Source organism: Symphodus melops (assembly GCF_947650265.1).
Source record: "Symphodus melops genome assembly, chromosome: 1".
Classification (NCBI taxonomy): domain Eukaryota; kingdom Metazoa; phylum Chordata; class Actinopteri; order Labriformes; family Labridae; genus Symphodus; species Symphodus melops.
Window position 1 is genome coordinate 6,172,834 of NC_136691.1, and position 24,692 is coordinate 6,197,525.

The 24,692-nt window shown below is 39.7% G+C and overlaps 1 protein-coding gene across 27 annotated transcripts in view; it reads left to right on the top strand.

The window, feature by feature from the left end:
* The window catches only part of ptprk (protein tyrosine phosphatase receptor type K), a 107,205-nt gene that overhangs the window by 65,934 nt on the left and 16,579 nt on the right, over window positions 1-24,692 (top strand). For 23 of the 27 annotated variants that reach the window (XM_079345052.1, XM_079345046.1, XM_079345028.1 and 20 more), the window contains 13 exons: window positions 1,034-1,146; window positions 1,980-2,160; window positions 10,336-10,518; window positions 10,844-10,963; window positions 11,474-11,583; window positions 11,675-11,876; window positions 11,951-12,056; window positions 12,155-12,227; window positions 12,443-12,553; window positions 13,266-13,340; window positions 13,614-13,650; window positions 19,782-19,917; window positions 22,956-22,985. In XM_079345052.1, the coding sequence (XP_079201178.1) occupies window positions 1,034-1,146; window positions 1,980-2,160; window positions 10,336-10,518; window positions 10,844-10,963; window positions 11,474-11,583; window positions 11,675-11,876; window positions 11,951-12,056; window positions 12,155-12,227; window positions 12,443-12,553; window positions 13,266-13,340; window positions 13,614-13,650; window positions 19,782-19,917; window positions 22,956-22,985 (1,477 nt within the window). The remainder of the gene's footprint in view (window positions 1-1,033; window positions 1,147-1,979; window positions 2,161-10,335; window positions 10,519-10,843; window positions 10,964-11,473; window positions 11,584-11,674; window positions 11,877-11,950; window positions 12,057-12,154; window positions 12,228-12,442; window positions 12,554-13,265; window positions 13,341-13,613; window positions 13,651-19,781; window positions 19,918-22,955; window positions 22,986-24,692) is intronic. The other 4 variants (XM_079345054.1, XM_079345041.1, XM_079345045.1 and 1 more) reach the window with 1 other exon arrangement.

Here is a 24,692-nt window from a genome sequence, read left to right on the forward strand (position 1 = left end):
GAACTTAAAGGCTGCAGCAGGTGAAGAAAGATTAAAAACTGGTGAAGTTGAATACATAACACGACTCGGAGGAGATCGTTCTAAAGCATCGAACAGGCAGCAAAAAACCAGTGTAATAACATGGAATGATCTCACTTCTGACTTAAGCTCAGTGTTAGCTCATGTAGCACATTTATTTACAGGTAACACTTACTGCACTGCATGCAAAATATACAGCGATCCGGCTTTGACTAAAAGTCAATCTCTTGTCACACATGCACCAAGATATATATATATATATATATATATATATATATATATATATATATATATATATATATATATATATGATGGAGTGATGGCAGAATATGAACTGATTTCTGTTTTAAGATAGTTCCCAGTTAGAGCGCTCTCCTTTTGTCATTTTGAAGGTGGAAAGCTGTCGATGTGACGCAGCAACAAAAAAGCATGTTTGCAGCGAAACAAAAAAACAAATTATAAGAACTTGAAACAACTTCAAGAAATGTCAGCGTGTCCACCAACCTGGCTACAAGCTGTTAGATCAAAGTATCTGGACGTGAAACACTTATAAAATAAAATAAAGTGCAAGGAATTGTTGGTGCTATATTAGCTATATTATCACATTATTAAAAAGCAATACCTGTACTAAACATTCAGGAGAATTATACACTGATGCATAAATTGGAATAAACTGAACAAGTGTACTTTATTCTCTTTCCCTTGAGTGACAAAAAAACGCCTTGGCATTCTCACAGTTCGGCTGTGATTGAGAATGCAGTCGATACTTCTTAGGGTGTCCCTGATGATCTGTGCCATCAGTGCACTTCACATCCTATTTTCATCATATTTGGCGGGTAGTTTCTTTAACAAAATGAGCTGATGCTCCGACGGTAGCTGTTTATGACCTTGACTGTCGTATGTTATCCCTCTCCTCTGTTCTGCTTTGACCTTGTGTTGGTGTGTTTCATTCATCTTTGGAGTTTCTCTTCCAAGCCTTCTTTTACGATCTTGTTCTTTGTGTTTTCCCTTACAGAGCCCCCGCACCCCATCGCCCCACCCCAGCTGCTCGGCGTCGGCCCCACATATCTGCTGATTCAGCTGAATGCTAACTCCATATTTGGAGATGGACCTATCATCCTGAAGGAGGTATGTTCAGTAGGAGACTCTGCATGTTTGTGTTTTTTTTTTTAACCTTTAGTAGTTAGTGACAACATTTACATGAAACCACTATGTTAGGACATACAACATAAACAATACTTAAATGTAAAAAAAGGCTTTGATTTGTCATCAGTGGCAGGAGATAACCGAAACAAAAACAGTCGTTAATCTTTTTACACGTAATGAAAAAAACGAAGCTTGTGATCGACCTTGTTCAGAGATAAAGTGTAGCACATGTTCTGTCTTCATTCAAGTAGAGTGTACAGAAATATAAAGAATAAGCAAGAACTCCAAGTAAAGGAGAGTAATGCTTTGAGATCAAACATTTTAATTATTGATATTTGTAGACTTTTCATTTTGAAGTAAATTGTTTTTTTTTTAGTGCAAACTTTTAAGTGCAAAAGAATGGGTGGAGAAATAAACCACCTCACATTGACAATGACTTCATAGGGGGTAAAACATTTCACATGTAGCGTTCTCAGGTTCTCACAGCGTAACGTGTGTGACGGTTTGGCATTTTGGAAAATGAGAAAACAACGTGAAGCTACCGATGTCAGTTGTCTTCTGTAAGCACAAAGACTGAACATGAAGGGGAAACAGCTGGCTCAGTTTGTCCCACTGTTACAAATCTACCTTCCAGCACCTCTAAAAATCAGCGTTTATGATTTTATATTATGTTTATTCTGTACAAAAAGCAAACAACAGACATGAAGCTGTTGTGAGCTTTCACCTGTGGTCATCATGAAATCTTTGATTTATACGTGTGATCAAACGACCCAAACTATGTTATGTTCATATTCCTGTTATTCCTCCTCTTCTAGGTTGAGTACCGAATGACGTCAGGCAGCTGGACAGAGACTCACGCTGTAAACTCTCCAAACTATAAGCTGTGGCATCTCGACCCGGACACAGAGTACGAGATCAGAGTGCTGCTGACCAGGCCAGGAGAGGGAGGAACGGGGAAACCTGGACCGCCACTCATAACGAGGACCAAATGTGCAGGTAGGACTTGGACAGATGTGTTAGATCGCATTTCTTTTTATAACTGTTACTATAGAGACACAGTGTCTGTGTGATGGTGAAGTTTGTGTACCTTCATGAGTGATGCAGTTTTGCGTTGTGTCCACATGAGTTTCAAACATAAACGTGCAATCGCAATTTCAGGAAACAGGAAACAGTTTAATGAACTTTCCCATTTTATCATTTTATATTTGAGCTCTTTTCCTCACTTTCTACAATAATGAGTTCTACAGCCTTGAACTGGGTGTCAGAGAAACACAAGAGATGGGTAACTTGATTTCAGCCTGGTCTTCTTGTGCTCACAGCTGTTTTCTGCCCGTCTGATTGTCTATCGATCCGTCCGTCCACTGTTGTTCTTTTTGTCTTGGACTCTATATTTCAGTTGCCAGAGTGATGTTTATACTATGAGCAGCAGAGGAGAGGTGTAGCGAGGGATAGAAATGGAGAATAAAGGTGGGGAGAGCCTGAGTCAGACGGTGGATGCTCAGTGATCTGAGAGAAAAAGTGATTCAAATACTCACGGCCCTCTCCACCTTTCATACTTTTTTTTTATCCTTCTTTTTCTTTTCATTCTCCTCCTCTCTCTCACATCTATTATTCCCCCATCTATAAAAATCTCTCATTGTTCCTTGTCGCTGCCTCTCACCCCCTTTTTTTCTCTCTCTCTTCTCTCAGCCAGCCTCTTTCTCCCCATCTCTCTCTCTCTCTCTCTCTCTCTCTCTCTCTCTCTCTCTCTCTCTCTCTCTCTCTCTCTCTCTCCGTGGATCAATAGACGGAGGGCAGAAACACTGTCTGACATTTGTAGAAATAAACGACTGAAATATAAACAGCTAGCCTGAGGGAGAGAGACGGAGCGGGCGAGAGAGAGAGTTGATATGAGAGGGAAAGAGACAGAAAGAAAAGCATGGAGCTTGAATGAGAAACCGAATAAAGGAGCGATGGAGAGATGTTGAAAAACAATACGGCAGGAAAAAGAAAGAGGAGAGAAAAAGAAGCGAGCGTACAGGCGAGAGAGAATGATGAAACTGGAGAACGAAAATGAAAGAGAGATGAAAACTCATAACCACAGGGCCTGACTGATGTCTTGCAACCTGTGTGTGTGTATATGTGTAAAAGGATCAGTCTGTCTGTGTGTGTGTGTTTGTGTGTGTGCTTTCTGCCTACGTGTGTTTATTGACAGAGAGGAAGTCATAGACTTGTTGGTGCGACTCATGTATTGAACAGTTTCCTGTTTGACAGGAAAAGGAAATTAATCTTGTGCTCCTCGCTAACACTGGAGCAGAATCCAGTTAAAGACAATAACTCATTGTAATCCACATAATGCCTCCATATCAGGGAAATATGCTTATGAATTTAGAGAATTAAATCAAATCATTCTGTTTATCTGAGTCATTTTTGTCGACTGACTGGAAAGTAGCCCGTCTATAATGACTGATGATCAGACGGGAGAAATCTGAGATTAGAAATGTATTTCTTACCACAGCAATGCTGCTTTTCTTTTCTCAGAATAAAGAAAACATCTTCTTACACGTTCATCATTCAAATTGTGTTTAGTGCTTGTCCTTCAACACAGGACATCTCAGCCCTTTGCTGATCTGATCTCGTACATGTGAAAGTACCGTGCCCTCTTTCAGCAGTCCAATGTAAGACCTATATCAGATCTGAAAAAGGTAAATAAAGCCTGATTTAATCTTCTCATCGGACACCTTCCAGGTGGCAGCAGAAACAGACATTATCAATAATAATGATAATAATAATAATAAAGACATTTTAAGGAATCAGTCTAAACTGTAAAGCTCTAACAACAAATGTTTTCTTCAGATACTTCAGGTTTAAACTTTACTCTTAGTCTTATTACGTACAGAGACCAAACATTCTGACTTTTTCTTGGTTTGATCACAGATAAGGAGTTCAATATATTCAGCAAAGATACACGCCATTTATTCGAATCCAAGTTTCTCCCTGAGCACTAACCTGTGATTAGACTCTGCAGGCTCCGTCATGCTTCTACATCTTTCTTGACTTAAAGATCATCTGCATAACAATCTTCCTTCCTCTTGAGCACTGTGCGAGCACGAGCCGACTTCCCATTGCCTCCTGGTACATTTTAATGGGACAATATCTTCCAAATGTAATGTGGATCCAATGGTTCAATTTCTGACCATAAAAAGAATTTAGGGGAAGTTTGTGAGATTCATAAAATGTGTCCTCCATCTTTTTTACAGTCACTAGTTTCCATCAACTCTGTACAGTAAACGTTTTTTTCCTTGTGTCTCATAAAGTGGCGAGAGGTTACAATAATGAGAGCGACACCTAGCTGAAGTGATATCAGAGTACGGCACTTTTCCTGGTGAGGTGGTTGCTTCCTGGAGTCTTTCTCGATTGACCTCATTTAGACGAAGACGAACTATTCCAGCAGATACATCACATGTGTACTTTTTTTATAACCCAGGTAAATACAAACGCAGAGATCTGATGTGTAAGTGAGCACGCTTTAGTAATCAATCAGTCAATCAATCTTTATTTGTATAGCACCAATTTAGGACAAGCGTTATCTCAAGACCCTTTTTAAAATGTAACTTTAAGCTCTTTCCTTTTACTAGCCTTAGCTTATATTTAAAATAACTACACATATACAACATACATAAACACTGTTTGGTGATCAAAACCTGGGATATTCTTTCTGGCTTTATTTTTTATTACGGTAGAAACACATCTTCCCGGTCTGTCTCTTTTTGTTTTCAGTGTGACAAAGGTCATTCAAACACACACACCTGGAGACAGACGTGTGTGTGTGTGTTTGTGTTTATTGAGGACCAGAACAGAGAGACACGTGGTAGAAATGTTATTTAAATGGTAATGATTCCTTTGCTTTTTCTGTTTGGTTAGGTTCGACTGATCCCACCACCTGTAGTTTACTGAATATTTAGATGGATGCAAAGTAATGAAAAGGCGCGCGCTCTCACTCACAGAGGGAAAAGTCTCTGCACAGAACACAGTTTAATTAAAAACCAATAAAGTTAATAAGATACAGAGCAGGAATCACACGCAGAGCAATTGATATGATAACGAGGAGGATTTCATCTTCCCCTCTTTTTCTTCTTTTCTTTCTCTTCATCTCTTCTTCTGCACTTTACAAAGAAATTCTATTACTCCTCTTTCATCTCAAGCCCCCTCTCCCACTCTTTTCACTTCTTCTTCTTCTGTGGTGATTTATTGCTCTTGTCTGAAGGGTAAAAATGATAAACTTGAACTGAAGAGTTACTGAGTGTGTGTGTGTGTGTGTGTGTGTGTGTGTGTGTGTGTGTGTGTGTGTGTGTGTGTGTGTGTGTGTGTGTGTGTGTGTGTGTGTGTGTCTGTGTGTGTGTGTGTGTGTGTGTGTGTGTGTGTGTGTGTGTGTGTGTGTCTGTGTGTGTGCGCACGCGCACATGTATGAGTGTGTGACAGAAGAAAGTGATGAAGTAGCTTTTAATCCAAATCCAGAATTTTCTGCCCAAAACCTCTTGGTCATGGCAGGTTAGACACACACACACACACACACACACACACACACACACACACACACACACACACACACACACACACACAGAGTTCAGAGAGCCATAGTATTTCTCATATGTTGCACAAAGTCAGCAGCACTCGGATTAATGGAAGAATGGAATCACAAAACTCACATTTTAGACACACAGCACATATGTTGTAGAAATCACATCCGTTTTATCACATGTAGTTCTGTATGTGAGAATGCACACAAAGTGTACACACAGTCAGCAGTGTGACGCTTTAAGGGTCAGAGCCCTGAAATAGCAGCCAAGAGATGAACAGACATAGAAGTGCCCAGTGTGCTTATCAGAGTCTGAATGTGTTTGTGTGTGTTTGTGTGTGTTGTCCTTTCTGGTATACAGGTTTGTCATACTCAGGCTGAAGTTTATGTCAGGGGCAGGTTTATAAGAACCTTGAACTGTACAGTGTGTAGATAAGAAATGTTGCTGGAGCTTGAATCATTAAGTTCAAAGGCGAAAGATGACGGCCTCTGTGAAGGAAATCTACTCCAGTTACTGACATGAACTGTTGAAGTTCAAAGCAGGAAGTAGATTAAATGTATCAGACACATTTCAACAGTATTGTGTGATTTATGTTTAGTTGCCTAAATAAAGGTGAAATCAGTTGAATTCTCTTACAAGTATAATGTAAACACTGATGCAATAAGACCTTATATGCAGGTGAACCACAGCTGATGCTCTCTACGTGTTTTAACAGCTGGCAGAAGCGGAGACTTACTGTCCACTACGAACAGAGTGGCCGTGTGCTTTTGCCTGATGTTGGAGAGTTACTGCGTCATGGTCGACTGCTGCGTTACAGGATGTCAAATGTTCAAACATGAAGATTCTGTACCTTTCATCTGCATCCTAATGGATCAACAACTGAAGGAAATCCTAGAATCCAGAAGGATCCACAGTAGACCTGAGTTAAAGCTAAAACAACGTAACCCATTTACACCCATTAGACAACTGAATGTTGACGTTTCAATCCGCTCTTACATGTAGTACATTTAGCTGCTGTGCACTGTTGAACCGTGATGTTTGCATACAGCCACCACCGAGCTAACAACACTATTGAACCAACTCTAGCCCAATATTAGCAAGGACATTTTCTTTATGTAATTATTAAACAGTACTCACCTATATCTGGCTAATGGGTAATCAGCTACGTCGCTTTAAGTCGAAGCAGTTTGTCCCTCTGGATGGTTCCTTAACTTTAAACAATTTACGAGCTGAAGTACGATAGCTTTATAACAGCTGTGATTGCTTCGACTGACGAAAAATTAGTATTATAATGATTTGCTTTATCTTCAGAGCTTGAGGATATCTGATAAAAGACCGACACCCTTACCGTTTCATCCTCCCTATAACAGTCAGGGCCGGTCGTAAGAAAAACCAGAAAGTGCTTGGGAGTGAAAATTGAGCGGATGTCGCAGCACAACTGTGCACCTTTCATGTTGCTTGAATCGGTCCATAGAGAGACGGAGGAGACGTGCAGAGAGAAAATGAAGGTTTGACACAGAATGAATAACCCCCAGTTTCATTTGTCTTCCTCATGACAGTGGAAGGATTACTGAGAACTAATTGGACAGATTAACTCGGATTTAGCTGCATCTCCTGTCAACCTTTCCTGTCCCCCCCTCCCTTTTTTCGTACTCCTCCGTTTTTCCTTAAGCTTCTGTCCCTGTTTTATGTCTTTTATTTTTTACTGTTTTTCTTGGCTCATCTTAATGCTTAATGTTGAGGGGCAGGTTTTATTTTCCGCCCTTAGCATAGTTATTTTTCATTTAGTTTAATTTCTTTTCCTTTTGTTTGCCGTTCCTTAATCCAACCTCTGGATACTGCTGATATGAAGCCTGTTGTCCTCTTTGTTATTGTTGGTGTTTATTGGTATTATTGTTGTTTTCAAAGCTTCCATCTGTGGAGCACAAAGCCTTTTAGTTCTGACATGAATCCAGCCGCTTGTCTGTCTACTGAAGGAGAAGAGAAGGGACAAGGCAGCCTCTGTGGTTTACTGTTGGACCTGGTCCTGCCTCACTCTGGCCGTGATCCAAACTAGTTATCGTCCCTCTCCCCGTTCCTCCTCTCGGCCCCTCTCATCTTTTTCTCTCTCTTTTACGCTCCCTTTATCACTCCCTCCCTCCTTCGCTCCCTGTAGCCCCTGTTTCATGTTTCCACGCACTGCTTTGGTTCTTCTCTACAGTTTTGCAATGCTACTCTCTTTGCCCTCTTGTCCTTTCTTTCTTTCCTTCTTTCTTTCCTTCTTTCTTTCCTTCTTTCTTTCTTTCCTTCTTTCTTTCTTCTACATTTCCAGTGTCCTCATTGTTCCTCTCCTACCTTGTGCTCCTTCCTCTTTCACTGGCTAGTAAGTAAATAGAGATAAGCAGCAATTCATTATGGGTCAGTGGGGGGGATGGTGTGCGTGCGTGCGTGCGTGCGTGTGTGTGTGTGTTTGTGTGTGTTTAACAGGCATCCAGTCATATATAATAATTCCTCGTTGAAGAGCGTCTCAATCTGAAGCAGTGTTAGCATCAAGAGACCCTCAAATCAATACAATTTATTACACTGCCTTAACTGTGCGTGCGCACACATGCGTGCGTGCGTAAAAGCCAGCTTTATGGCGAGGATCACATGTATTGATTTGCACGTGTAGAGAGAGGAAGGGACAGATATAGAGAGAGAGAGAGAGAGAGAGAGGGAAAGCAATAGGTCTTCCTCTCGTGCTGTTTAAATGTCAACTATCCAATAACAGGTTGAAGCGAAAATGAAATGCTCTGACCCCCCTCCCCTCCCCTCCCCCCTCCCCTCCCCCACTGTTAATACACACATACACACTGTTTAGCAGTAATATTTGGTCAGCAGACAATTACCTGCCCGGGCATCTTCACAACCCAACCGTCCTTCATCTGTCTTTTTTTCCATCTTTTTCATTTCTCACGTGTCTCTTTATTAGACATATTTATATCTAAATGACTACAGAACATGTCTGTATTTACTTCTGTATGAATGTGTCGGGGAGTGTGTACAAAAGTTGTGTTTGCCCTTGACAAGGCATCATTATTTTGGGAAGTTTTATTGAGAAGAGCACAAACACACAAGCAGCTACCTATATGTGCTCTTCCAAGATTTAATTTCCATTTTGTCACGACCTGAAGAGAGTGTGTGTGTGCGTGTGTGTGTGTGTGCGTGCGTGTGCATGTGCGTGCGTGTGTATTTGGGTAATAACTGTGTGTGTGTGCATGTGTGTGTGTGTGAGTGAGTGACAGGCAGATAATGGGTTGTCAGGAGAAGCGACAAGTTTGTGTCCTTGTGTTGTCTCCTCTGAGGGAGGAAGACCCAGAGGGGGAAAAAACAACAGAGAAAGGCAGGAAGAGTTTGGAGAGAGACTAGCATCTCTGTTTAAGGTGAGCTGTTTTTATTAAAAACGCCTGGGTGAGTTACAGCGAGGCAGTGATAGTACAACAGGTGATAGAGTCACGATCACTCTGGTCGATGACGGTTCATGTCAAGGACAACAAACAAAACTTTAAATTAAATTTGTCCTGAGTAACAGATTCTTCTTCGCTCTGCTGCCAATCTACAAGATCAACATCAACGTTGATTTAAGAGCTCGTTGTTTTTGTAGTGGCTGTATTAGCCGTACTCTGATAATGACTGACTGTACTCGTATCTGGCAAATACCTACATAAAATAACCGTAAGCAATTTAAACTGTCCTTTAATTCGATGTCAGAAGGTTGTTTAGTCTTTTCTCATAAGTGTGGGAAATGACATCCTTACATGTTGTGGTCTGGCCTATCTAAATGAACGGACACCGAAAATGTTTTCCCATTATCAAGCAAAGCCAGTTTTGTTATCCTGAAGGAGAGAGAAATACAAGTTGAGATTTCGAGAATGCACATGATTTAAAATTGTCACTAGATTAACATGCAGTTCAATGTAGTGTTTCCTATGACACCTCCTTTGTTTGTTCACTTCAATTGTGGTCACAATTTATTTTTTGTTTCTAGATGTTTTTGTTTGAATGTTTTGTTCCACCACTTCTGCTCTTATAAATGAGTTAAAATTTGGGGGGAAAAGCAGTTTAACACATCCAAGTTTTTTTTCACTCAGAGTGTGTGTGTTTGTGTGTGTGTGTGTGTGTTGGTGTCTGTACTGTCGGGTGGGGTCTGGGGGGTTATTGATCCAGTTAAATGAGCCTGTTAAGGTAATTAAAGCTCTGTGCCGGAAGAGGAGAAGGTAGATTATATTGACTATTACAGTCCTGAGTACACATAAAAGATGGGAACCAGAGACGTGCCTCGTCGAAGTTATTGCATTTGACTAATGGTTAAACAGCAATGAGGAGAAGAAATGAATGTTTTGAGCACCCTCTGGATTTATCTTGTGGATAAATGTTTACTCAGCACGTTTGTCCTTTGTATTGTGTTGAAGAAAGGTTTACTTAAATATATTTTCACATTGCTCGACAAGTCATCCAAAAAAGATGATTATGTTCCTCTAAAGGTGTTTTTATCACCCTGAGAAAACACTGTGTATTTTCATAACATAAGAGGAAGAAGTCAGATATCTGCTCCTCATCCTTCATGTTTGTGTCCTCCTCTGCCTCTCTGTAGAACCCATGCGGACTCCTAAGAGGCTGAAGATTGCAGAGACCAGGTCTCGTCTGATAGCTGTGGACTGGGAATCTTTGGGCTACAACATCACTCGCTGTCACACCTTTAACGTCACCATCTGCTACCATTACATGACTGCCAACAACCGCAGCAAGGCCGACTGCTTGGACATGGACCCCAAAGGTGATTCTCAGTTGATCTATTACAGGCTTTGTGTTACTGTCAGGCATTAAACAAAAACTGTTTTTATGATGTCAAAGGTCTTCAATTTTTTTTGGGTTTGTCATGCTAATTGGTTGGCTGTAAGAAATATTATGGTAAAAGAAAGGAGAGCTGAGATAATTCTTCATTTAAAGCAAACATATTGACTGAAAGTGCATCTTCCAAGTACATGTTGAACAAAAGTGCTTTCTCAAATACATGTTGTTAACCACTTAGCTGATTTATGGATTACTTGATTATCTGTCTAAGAAACTGCATTAAAAGAAAAATGTTTTTTTCTTCTCAGCTCCTCGTCACCTGGTGGGAAACCTGCCGCCTTACACCAACGTCAGTCTGAAGATGATTCTGACCAACCCAGAGGGACGGAAAGAAAGTGACGAGACCGTCATACAAACTGATGAAGATGGTATGAAACGCAATGAACAATTCAACCTTTATTTGTTAGCTTTCACTGTAAGGTTTGGTGTCAGGGGTAAATGGTTCTGGCTCACTTGGTAGAGCAAATGCCCCATAATGCAACAGTTCTCGTCAAACTGGGAGGCAGGTTCAACTCCCGATCCTGATGCTTTTTAGCGCACGTCATCTCCCTCTCTCTCTCCTCACATTTCCTCTCTGTTTATCACTTTTGAATCCAAATGAAGAAATAATCCTCAAATGAAACATAGTACATTGTTCTAATGCAGCTATATGCTTATATGAGGAGCATAATTACAGATATTTAGATTATATGTAGCGTTTGCAGAAGAGATCAAAGTATAAAGTATTTCACTTTCTGTCTCGTTTTCTTGTGTTTCTGTAAAACATTAGATTATTCAGAAAGCTCCTGAGCTTTAACGTTCAAGGTGTCAGCTTCTTTTATGAAAGGACAACATTTTCTGTAGATTTCTAAACAGTTCATCTGTGTGTCATTTTTCAGTCCCAGGCCATGTTCCCAGTCAGTCACTAAGGGCCACTCCGTTTGAAGACAGAATCCTTCTTTACTGGAAGGAACCCACTGAACCGAATGGGATCATCATACAATATGAGGTACTCATAGGAGAAGAGGCAAAGACATTGTCAAGAGACAAATAAAGCATACGTGTCTAAACTGGACTTCTCTCTGTTTTCTCCACCTCAGATCAGCTACAGTGGTCTGCGTTCATATGACCCTTCGGTGCCTCTCCAGCGGCCGGGGCTCACAGTGTCTCTTCCTTCGAACGCCACCCATCATCTGTTTTCCATGCTCTACCCAGGCGTTACGTACCAGCTCTCTATACGTGCATCGACCTCTAAAGGGTTCGGACCTGCAACAACGCTCAACGTGACCACGAATATTTCAGGTACTTTTTCTTCAGTGCAACATTTAAATTGTTAGAAAGTCGATCATTTGACACTAAAACATGTTTTTCTTTAGCCCCGACAATCGATGAGTATGATGGGTCAGAGGCCTTCCTGAATGAAACTGCAACAACCATCACTGTCCTCCTAAAACCTGCCCAGGCCAAGGGAGCTCCTATAAGGTACTGTATGCATTAATTACAAACAATAAGACTTTATAATTATTGATTGTTTGTGATTAAAATAATATATGTATTTAAATAGTTTTTTATGTCTCCAGTGCATACCAGATAGTAGTGGAAGAAGTGAATCCTCAGCGGACACGTCGTCAAGCTTCATCTGACTGTTTTGAGGTGATTATAAATATGTTTCACAGACATTAAACAAGCCAAACTATGTCAACCTTTAAAGAAAGATTCATTGTTGTGTTGAAATACATTGAATAGTTGTTTTTTAACCATTTGGCTCGGTTAGGATCTTAATTCTTCAAATCTGACTTTTTCTTTGCTAGAAGTCAGATTTATGGTCTACTAATATTTAATGTTAACATTTAAATCTCCTTTCTCAGGTCCCAGTTTCCTACCACAGTGGATCTCCATATTATTATGCTGCCCAGCTGTCCCCCAGCAACCTGCCTGAGCCCTTCCCCTTCACTGTGGGAGACAACAAGACGTATCAGGCAAGTGTTTTTGCTCTGGAAATAGAAGTACAGAGGTGTGCACTCATAGGAGAATAAAAGGTAGCAGACGGGGAGAGGGGGAAATAAAGTTTTGACTTAGTAAGCTTTGGGTTTTTTTTTTTTTTTTATTATACATGGTGTTTTTTTACTTCATCATGGTTAAATCCAAATATTCCAGACAGCTCACCACATGTGCAGCTATGCTTATTGTGAACGAGGATGTTTGTCTACATGTGATGTCAGTAATGTTTGACCAAAAAATGTAAGCCAAAACTGCTGGTTGCTTGAAACACACATGGCCCAAACCTTTTTCATGAACATGGTGGATGTTTATTTTATGGAAATGATTAAAGGAGTAGTACAACACTTCGGGTATTTCACTTCATGGAAGAGACATTTACATTTGGATTTTGTATGTAGTTAATTTGTTAGCTTCATCTGCTTATTTTGAACTGAGTAGATTCTGTTCAGTGAATTAGCCAGCTGCTGGTTTTATAGTTTTTAGTGTATAAGATTGATATACATTGTTAAAGCAAATAAACACAGTTTTTATTTTGTTCAAAGAGATTAAAGTTATCATTTAATTTATCATGTAAAGAAACTAAATCATTAAAAAGAGACATATATATTTATATATATATTTAGCCTGACGTCATGTTAATGTTAACTTCTTTTTCTTCTTTTTAACTTCTTCTTTTTTTCCCCCCATTAGGGTTTCTGGAATCCTCCGCTGGCTCCAAGAAAGAACTACAACATCTACCTACAAGCTGTTAGCAGCACAGAGAGGGTAAATAAATCTGAATTCATGTGAACAGGGAACCTGTAACTGTCACCTGCTATCAGTAAATACAGTCTGTGTACACATTACAAGAAGTTATGACTTCTGAGAGTACGGGAGCTACATCCTTCTTATGAGCACTACATACAATAAGAAATATCTACAGTGAACTGATTCTGAACCTCTGGTAAAAACACATGTTCATTTATACTCTCTAGGTATGCTACAGTTTGTGTTTGTATGTGGTAGTTAAATATCACTCTCTTTCTGTCTTCTCTTCAGGAAACTAAGACTCAGTGTCTGAGGCTGGCCACTAAAGGTAAGAATAAGTAGATATCAATGTCAGAAATGCTTCTGGATCAGTTTGATCATGACAATCCGATCAAACTAACACGAGGAAAAACAACACTTTGTAATGTCGCATCGGGTTTGAAATGTGTTTAATCAGCTGATCGGTTCCTCAGCGTCCCTGGATTATTGCTTTTTAATCTTATGTTTATGCGCTTTTCCTGCTCATCGAGTTGATGCAACATCACTGTGTGAACAATCTCGTCCCCAGTATGAGGGAGAGTTCAACAGAGGGCAGACTTGGATTATTAGGAGACATATCATGTTTTGCATGTTAGAGAGAGAAAACCATTTTCTTGTTTTTCACCAGCAGCCATATGTTGATAGATTATCAGACTGGTTTTAAATGGTGCGGAGTTAATCCCTGAGCAACCACACACAAATGCACATAAGCATACACACAATGTTTTGAGGAAAGATTTGTGGAAATGCGTCTGATGGATCAGAGTTGAGAGCTCTGTGGACTGACAACAACGATAAACAGACTTGTATTACCGTGTTTTCCGTGAAATTGAAAATCCAGGCGGTAGGTCAGGCTGAGCTTCAAAGAACAGGGAGGACGTTCAAGTTTTCATTTGACTTTTTACTCTGAGCTCGAAGACAAACAGTGTAAAATCATAAAGAAGTAAGAAAAACCTCAGAGGTATTCAGCTTCGCCTCTGCCTTCTCTCTACATCCCTCGTATTTTTAAGATACTCTGAAGGATGAGCATGTACACATTTCTGTCTTCGATGGCTGCAACCAAGACATAGTTTTTAACATCCAGTGAACCGCCATTTGTCTTCATACGTTTTATGTTCTGCTAATAACAGAAAATAATCAAATGGATTAATCATACATATACATTTACTTTGATATCCAACCATGAGTCTGAAAAACTCGAAAGACATTGAATGTAATGAAAATATTACACAGATCAAACTGTCACATTGAAATACTGAAACCAATCAGGATGTGTATTTTCTGGTAATTGACTAATCAAAGAGACAGCTCTAACTTCTAGATGTAAGGTCACATATGAATTGCATCCGGGGGGACAGATAATGTTTGTTTGTTTTTTTTAAATGAATTGAACATATAAGGCAGAATGACAACCTCAGATATACTTCATTCTTTTTGTGTTGACACGCATCTACAGTTAGAGACAGTGTGAGATAAGAGCCTTAACGGGGCTTCTCTAGACGATTGATGGTGTATTTACAGAACATGCAGTATGTTGTGATCACTCTCTACACTCAAATGTTGGTCCTGGCTTTGACCTTCTTGGTTAAAATGATCATTACACTAGATCATAAAAGTGACAAATGTAATCACTTTCAGCCACAGTTATTGCAGAATTAAGCATTACGACAGTGTCCTCGTAAAGATCCATGTCGGATCTATAAAGTCGCTCAGGGGATAAAATGTATGCCGTATGTAAAACTCACAACAGTAAATAAGTTGATGTAGGAGAAGGGATACATTTAAAGTGTGCAGCCTCAGAAACCAAAGCCAAAGAAAAGACTTCACCTGTTTTCTCTGGAGGTCACAGGGTTCATCGAGACCACAGCACGTTACCTGGTGGGCTCACAGGTAATAGATCCCATGGGAGAGATCAAAGGTGCGGTTAAGTCCCTGCATTGCCTGGGAGGTGTCATGTGTCCACTGAAAAATAAGAGAAAATGTGGCCAGTTTCTGTGTTTCCAGTGTCATCAGATTTCAAGAAATGCTGGCGCTTGTAGGAAGTAGAACAGGTGGTAACTTCACTGTTGGCTGCTGTAATGAGATGACGCTCAGCCTTTTCTAAGTAAAGCTGAAAGACTTTTTTAGGTTGTCTTTTTTCTTTTTTTTTTAAATAAGGCAGAAAGACGTACTAATGGACAGAGAGGTCAGACGACTCTGCCTCTCTCTGTTTTGCTCCCTGTGTGTGTGTGTGTGTGTGTGTGTGTGTGCACTCATCCGTGCATCCGGGAGGGAGGATTAAGTGATGGTGGTCCTATTAGGTCATCTGGGGTATTGTGTATTGTCATTGCTGCCTCAGGGTGTTTTTGTGTGTGCGTGTGTTTGTGCCCTCGTGGGTAAGTTGTGAGTGAACTGACCTGGATAATTTTTACAGACATTAAGAGGTAGCGCTGACATTATGAGGTCAGCGGAGGAGCTTTTAAAGATTTTTTCTTCTTTTTAATGTCCTGTTTTGATAACCTTTGCCCATCGATCATGGTCTGATTATCGTGGACAAAAACGGACATGAAACATCTAAGAGAGTGGTTGATTTGTTCCATCAATAAAATAACGAGGACATTTTCATAAAATCACAAATGCAGAAATATTAGCGGGTATGGATTAAATTACAATTCCCGACTGCTTTATTGAGTATTATTCTGTTCAATGTTTAAGTGTCAACCTATGACAGTGTACATAAGACCTGAAAAAAATGTAATTTTGACCCTGATACTAACTAAATCCATAATGATGACGGCATTTAGATTTACACAAAATAAAATATGAACACACATTTATATGGCTTAGTTATTTTATAAATCATTTTTGTCTTAAAAACTCTCACAAAGATGGGATAAGATTAGATTTTTTTGTACATTTGGAGTTATGATGCTTTTGCCGTGCTGCAGTCCTTCAACTTCTTTTGGCTCATTTTGCCACAATTTCTTTCTGAGCATTCGATGATTGTTTCTGCATATTTGGCGACATATCTGTTTACCTCATTGAGTAACATCAGGACAAATAATGGGAAGCTGCAGGGAGTTTCATGTCATTCATGGAAGGTTCTGCTTTGGCTTTAATCCACATTACATCATTACACCTCTGGAAATGCAGCCTTACTTCCAGACGTGTGGGAAGACGTTTTGAGTGGAGGGGAGCTGCCAACCGAAGTGTCCCCTTACTATTGTGTTTTAATTACCTCCATTAAAGGGGTTCAATAGAAATGTAGGCCTTTGCAACAGGCTATAGCAACAATACTTGCAACCATTTGTCCTAACTTTAAGCACGCACACACCAAGTTTGTAGTTTCAATCAATTTGAGCCTAATTTACATTTAAATGTATTTTAATTTAACATTTTAATTTACAATTTAAATGTTCTCTACCTTACATGCAATACCTGCAGCCGACTCTAGGGGCAGCACCCCCCTTCCCGTTTGCTGCTTTATAACCATGAATTCAGCTAGTTTATAAAGAGTCACCCAATGGTGTTGGTGTTGATATCTGTATACCACAACACATGTTTTAATTCAATAACTCTTCTTATCAAGGGATTTTTGCTCAAAACTTAAGCGCTTCTGTTATACAATATTCTTTATCCTTTTGTTACAATAAAAGCATTTCTAATATGTTGTGTGTTTTAAAATAAATGTTGCTGTAGGCCGGAACAAGGCAGAGCTGAGTCCTCTCTTTTAGTTTTGCTGTTATTATTACATAATGACATTTGGGCAGATGGAGGCATTTGATATTTTTCAGCAGCAGAGAACATTTTATTAAAAAAATAATACATTGAGGTCGCAAATATTGAGGGGGATAAAGAACAGAGAGGGAGATTATGTTTATCTTGTTGATATTCAGCTTTAGAAGTGGATTATTGTTGGATAGATGTATTGCATTATATTGAGTTTTGTGCATATGTCTTTGTGTTGGATTATTTGGATTATCATAATGCACGATAATGTTCTTACATGGCAGTAGCAACTATTCTGGCGTTACGGGATGGGATCATGAAGCTTAGGAGCATAAACCCAGATGCTTGTTCTCTTTTTCTGTTGACTCTGTGTCCATGATCGACAGGGTGGAATCTCCATCACATATCATTTCTCAATCATATCGCAGAAACAAGACACAATCAGGGAGTAAACACAATCCTCTGAAGTCATCAGGAAAAGAAATGAGTCTGAGTGCAAGTAATATAGCGTGATGCAGGGCAGCAACATTGCATGGCTGCATCCAAAATTACATTTCACTCTAAGTGTGTCCTGGTGAGAGCTGAGGCCAACCTGAAATACACAGAGACAGTCCCTTTACGTCCATAGATGTAGTCAGTGTCTGTTTATCGTTCATGCTGTTGCAGCTTGGAATAGAAATGGTGGAAGCAGTGAGTGTGGGGTGGAGTTCACTGTTTCACTACATGTAATATCAGGTGATTGAACATCATGAATGAGAAGCTGAGATCTGCTTCAGATGAGTGTTAGTTCTTTGACTGACGCAGCACTGGAAGATGATACCAGGCAGTGGTAAACATTGTTAGCTCCCCTCATGCTCTACTTCAGCCTTTTCTCAGGATTGCACTTTTACAGCATTGTAAGTTCCTTCTGATGGGTTTTTGGATACGGCTACAGGGACACTTGGTGACCTACTTTGGCTACAGACTACATCTCCATTTGTTTTATTAAGTTACTGATTTTTTACCCAGAGGGTTAATAACTGTTGGGACTAAGCTTCCCTGAACTCTTTATTCATCAGTTGGTCCAAGTGTGAACTTCTCCTATAAAATACCCCAACAGCTATTCTTGATGGTTTTGCACAACACCTGGTAAGGGTCATGCACCTTTCAGGATTAACCTCGACTTTAGTGATCCCTTGACCGTTGATATTCTGCAACAATCAGGTCTTAATTGTCCATCATTTAGGGATGTAACGATTCACTCGACGGATGATACGATACGATTCACGATACTGGGTTCACGATACGATTCTCACGATTTAGTTTTTAAATCAAGACTGTGGAAAAATCATGACGAATGTCTTTGCTCTGTTTCTAAAGATACACCTGCTTTATGTCCAAATGTCTTCTATTAAATGATGTTCAGATATGAGCACGAGAAGAGAACTGTCATATGATCTCAATGAGGTCTGTTAATCTGGATATTTGAATCTGTGAGCCAATTAAGCTTCTCAAACAAAACCTTGTTCTAAATGTACAACTTGAAAGACAGTTTCCATGACACTTGTGTGGGCAGGTTTCTGTCTTTGCTTCACAAGGAATATTTAGAGTCTTGATATTTACCCACATGGCTCATCACAGCTCCAAATTTAAACAGCTAATCAGGGTTTGTTTTCTTATCACAGTCACCACTTTACCTGATGTGAAGGCATTTTGTAAAGACGTCTTCAGTAAAAGTTGACATAGCTCCTAAGGCTGTTGGGTGGCATACTTTGGGTGACAGCCTTTGGTGACACAAGGCTGTGTAAGTGCGTCCAAATGGTGCCAAGAGTTCCTGTATAACAGGCTTATAGTCTGGCAGTACACGGGAGCAACATTTTCAGAAATGTTCGGTGAAGCTCTACGCCTCAGAAGTTTTAGGATTCCTGGAAAGCTTTAAGGACAGATAGAGTTTGGTTGACTTGCCTGACAAGGTCGTTGGGTTGGAAAGACACATTATCACTTGTTAAATTGACTTTGTCCAAGTCAATGTAGCTCTTAAAGAAAATCACCCGCAGGACTCAACATTGATAAAAGAAAATACTTATCTGAAGAGCCTAAGTGTTTTTATTTGATTTTCTGTCTTACATTAGTTGTGTTTAAAGTTAGAAAAAATGAGAGAATAAAGAGAAAACCACTCAGACGTGTACATGTTATACACTTGTGTTCCCGCATTGGCTGGCAGCTTTTGAGAAAAGGCTGACAGCTTTTCAACAGATTAGGCCATAATAATAACTTTCCAATGTCACCAATCAACCTGGAGCCCACCAAGCTTTTAGTATTTGATTGAGCGATATCTCAGAGGTGGCTGTGTGCGGAGGCTCGTTTGTCTTTTACTTCTGCTGTCCAGTAATCACACATCCAAGAGTTCACTCAGGAGACCCATTTTGTCAGCATTGATGTGACTATTTGTTGTCTTGTTTCTTAAGGTGATGAAGTCTAGCTTGTTCTATATCATTAGTTGAGACATGATAGCCTTTGATTTCATGATCTGGTTCATGGCTAGGCTATTCTTGGTGGTGATTTCACTTTAAATCTACAGCAAATGTACCAATGTGGATAGAAAAATAATCTTTTCTTGACATTTTTAATCCCACATAAAAGTTGATAAATGTTTCTTCCTAGTAGTTTTAAAAGAGTTATATATGTTCAAGCTGCAGTTTTGATGTGTGTTGTTTGGTCATTGTGTTGTAGGTGCGACAGAGGAGCCAGAAGTCATCCCTGACCCCGCCAAACAGACTGACCGGGTGGTGAAAATAGCCGGGATCAGCGCTGGAGTCCTCGTCTTTATACTGCTGGTGCTGGTAGCCATCCTATTGGTCAAGAAGAGGTGAGTGACACACTCTTAAACGTGCCGCGCCGGCTGACAAAGCTTTGAGGAGGACTTTCATGAAAAGTCCTAAATCCACATGAACAACAGTGCTGCACCAACAGGCATGCAGATGGAGTCTTCTTGTGTGTTTGGTCCGGTATGCGCTGTAGTAATACCATCATCCATCCATCCACCATAAACGTTGATCTCCCTTCAGAACCAGCTCGATCACTTCCTGAAGTTTGTTCTGTTTTTATGGCAATAAATAGCTGACGGCTTGTTGTCCTCTGATAAAATCCAAAATTAGAAATTGCTGCCTCTCAGAAGTGTGATTTACTCTGACAAAGATCTGAGGCTTTTTTTTCCCCTAGTACAGTACACTGACTGAGTCAAACCAGAAACAACAACAATCAGCTGAGAGTAAGAAAGAGAAAAAGATCCCCAAATAGAAGTAATGTCAAATAACCTTCAACAACTGAATTAGAGGACTCTAAAACATAAATGACATAAACACATCAAAGACATAAATGTGTTTAAGAAATTCTGGAAAGCAATATGTATGAGGTAAGGAAAAAATACATTGGTGCACACACACATGTACTGTATCTTAGCTGTAACTTGAAAGAAGCCAAGGACATTTCTACTGGCATTTCCTTTCAGCAGCCTTTTTTCCACAGTATGATGTGATACACACGATTATACAACTTAAAAGGAGGTTTGGAGCAGGTGTGATTGAGAAGCTGCTCTTTTATTTTGATCGAAATAAATGACAGAACATGATACTGAAATAATCTAACTTGCAGAATCATCGCTTCTCTTTATCAGATAAGTCAGTCGGCTCCTGTGTCACTTTATCGTTTCAGCCTGCGATGTGTTTGTTTGGTGCAGGGCTCCACCGTGTGGTGGCTGAACAGAACTACGGCGTGTGATTCAGCTGCAGCGCTGAACTGTCTTAATTTTCAAACTGTTTTGAAACAGTAGTAATTTAAAACTCTTCATGTCTGATTCTCTTTAAAAACCTGGTAGTCATCTGCTGTCGTCGTCTTTCTGTTGGTAATGAGCAGGCATCAGAGTTGTTTTGCCTTTTCACCAAACACAATGTTCAAGTATAGACTTCATTTACAATGAAATACGAACATCTTCAGACACTGAGGCAAATCACAGTGTTGGTATTTAACAGTTATGACCACTGTAAGGCACTTAACAGTGGTCATTTAAGTTGTTTTATGTCATGTCGAAATCTAGAAACCTTTTTCTGTTTTAAATGAATCCCCCGTCTTTTTGCTGGCTCTCGTCTCCTCATATCAGACTGAACCTGTATCTGTAAAGTTACACAAGGTTGAGGCCTGTCTTACTGCTTTAGAGGCATGTGTGTGCACACGTGTGCGTGCATATTTTAACGGTGTATAAGTGTAATAATTAACTATTACTAAATATGTCATTCCTCCGGTAACCTTTCGATTAAAACTTGGTGTGCAGGGAACATGAGTGGCTCATTAAAAGAAGAATAATTAATTGAATTTGCATGTTCAGGAGGGATACATTTATGTGAAGTGTCTCGTAGCACCTACTGTCGTGTACCCTAAACATGTGTAAAAGGACATGCTGTAGTGGATAATCTCCTCTACACACTGAAGTGTCAGATCTTGCCAGAGTCTTTCATTTCCAACCAATAATCCTCTCAGGCAGTCAAAAACGATTAGAGACGTTAAATTAAAATTAGCAATGAACCCTCATCACTGAAGAACTTAGCTCCTGCAGCTCCCGACCTCTAATCAATTCGTAATGACTTCATGTGATCCAACTCATTCTGCAGATTTAGTGTCAACGTAGGAAGAAGACCAAAGAAGTTGAGGATGAAGGATCAAAATCTTGACTCTGCTTGATCCCTAGTTTGTGTGTTGCTTTGTTGGACTACAAGGTCTGTCTTTCAAATATTGTAGGCTTTTTGGTTATTACAAAATTGGTCCAAAATTTAAAGAGAATACATCTGCAGGGGTAACTGTTGTTTTGGATTTTTACTTTTTTATAATATGTATAATATAATGCAGTGTCTTTTATTGTTTTTCAACTGTAATCTGCAAAAGATCTATGAAAATTCTCTTAAGCATTAGATAGTTAAGTCTCTAAAGAAGGGCATTGTTCACGTCAATCACATATTAACCATAATCTTCAAGTACGACCAACAGAAGAGTAAAAACAACTTTATGATGAAAAGATGATGTGATGGCTTTAATCATGTGATAATTTTGGTTTGATTTTGGGGAAAATAAGAGACAGAGTGAAGACCAACATCTGTAAACTCATCAGGCCAGTTTCTGGTTGAAAAACGTACATGAACATTTTTGCATGGAATAGAAAACATCTTTTAAGCCACCTAAAGTGAGCGATAAAATCATTCTTATAAAGTAGGTTTGTTTGAAACAATGACGTCATTTTCGTTGAGCAATAGATCCCGTAGTTTCCCATAAAGGTTTCTGGGGAGATCAATCTTCATTGTCATTGGACCTGTACGACTTTGAACGATACTGCATCTTTAAAATGGTGGGACATGATGACATCACAGTGACATCATGCTTGCTTTACAGGAAGCGAGCCGTGTGGTGTTACAAATCAGACAGCTCTGTGTCAGAGTGACAGCTGACCCTCTATAGGAGTAGGTGATGGGGATTGGCTGATTAGGGTTTTAAATCTCCAATCAGATTGTAAAGTTACAGAAAATTCAGCATAAAAATATAGCATGAGTAAAAATGTAACACCCTTAGAAATAAAAAAGAAAAAGACTGCATGTCTATAATTTGATAGTGACACTTCCTGGTTATTGAAGTGATAGTTCTATATGCTTGTTTTGTAGTATTTACGAATACAAATTTTAGGAAAGAGGGCCCCTAGTTTTTACTTCAACCCCTTGCATGACCGTTAAGTTGTAGCGAATAAAAGGTGTTTTTATTTCTGTTTCTGTTGTTGCTGGTTGGGACAGGACAGTATTGTCCTAATTTGCATATTCTTGACCCTTGTGTCTCATTCTTTGCTTTCTGATTGGCTCACAACCCCAGGAGGACCTACTATTCATACTCTTATTACCTGTAAGTAAACGAACCAATCAACAATCAGCTCACCCAGCTGCTGTTATCTTATTGGGCGACCTATTATAACTCTTATTATTACTCTTAGTGGCTAGTTGTTGTTATTTTTAAAGATGCAGTATACTTTTTTCAAGACAAAACACATTTTCAGCTCTGACCAACCAGCCAAAGCCATCCTCATTGACGCCACACCAGGGTGGGGTCAGTTCACTGTCATGTCAGTCAGATCACGACTTTTTGAATTCTTTTGACTTTATTTGTATCAACAGATTTAAATCCTCATGAAAATGTTTTTTTTTCCAGTTGATCGATGCTTCCCTGTCTTAAAATAACAACAAAAATAAACAAATGCTGAATAATTGGTAAAAATTTAGTGTCAGCTTCCATCAACGGGACTGAACTGACTGCGAATTGACCTCAGCTCTGCTGTCCTCTACATGCTCCAAAGTTGCTCTGAAGCAGGTCAAAGTTGGCCTCCAAACGAGATCAAAGCAGGCCAAAAGTGGGACGACACAGGCTTAAGCGTGTTATTTGAAAAAAGAATGCTGCACTTGTGACTTGTAGCTCTTTGTGTGCATGTAGTCATGTGATCATCCATCCGCCCATCAAGTCACAGGTATCACAGTAACGCTGCTGCACATGCTCGGTGTCGGTCGGCTCCCCGTTTGGAGCAGGTGGTTTTGTTTCTGCTAGTTTTTCTTGGTGGGTTTTTTTTTCTGGTGATGTGGGAGCTCCCATGTCTTCTCTCTCTCTCTCTCTGTCTCTCTCTCTCTTAGAGTCTCTCAATGGCTGTGACCAAACATGGCTTCCTTATTCCTGACTTGAAAAGAGATTGGGACAATAAAGAGCACTATGAATAAAGAAACGCACAGATTAATAAATGGAATCAGGCATTTATTATTCACCATCTCTTGCCTGCAATCACCTTCCAGATAAAGATATAGCATCATTAATCGGGTAGTTTTTCCTATGACATGGAGTCATGTTTTTTTTCATCCACTCAAGAAGCATAAGCCCTGCATTCATGCGCTCCTCTAATGGTTCCCATTTCCATGTTGTGACGATGTTTCTCCTTCTTCACTGCATGAAGAAGCTTTAAGTCATCATTTGGAAAATGAGTTTTCATCATTTCTTGGGAAGAAGTAAAATTGTTTAAGACGCGTGTGCAATAAACATTTTGTGAACACAAATTGCCCTTAAAATCAATTTTGAATTTGAGACATCAACATTTTTAATTTAAAAAAACAAAACGGCAGTGTACTGTAAATCTGGTCACAGCTACCTCCACTCTCCTCTCTGTTGGTTCTTCAGACTCTCTTATGTACCGCATAAGTACTTCATACCTCCTTCCTTCATTTTTTTCTGTTCCACAGCAAATAAAACCCTCACAAAAAACACACAGACAGCTACAGTTTGTCTCAAGTTATATCAGTGTTGCTACTGAGTGTGAGTGTGTGTATGTGTGTGTATGTGTGTGTGGGGTCTTGGAGGTGGACATGGTGTATTTTGGGGGTGAAGAGGTAAAATATACAATAAAACACAGCATGCTGTTTGTCTGTTCACCGGGAGAGTCAGAGCCGTACGTTGTATCAGTTGGGCAACAATCACAAATGAATTCAACCTCACAGGCGATATATTTCAAACATTCAAGTTGTAGCTCAAACTTGAAAACAAGTGAAGGGCTAATTCAGACTCAAAGAAATGCTT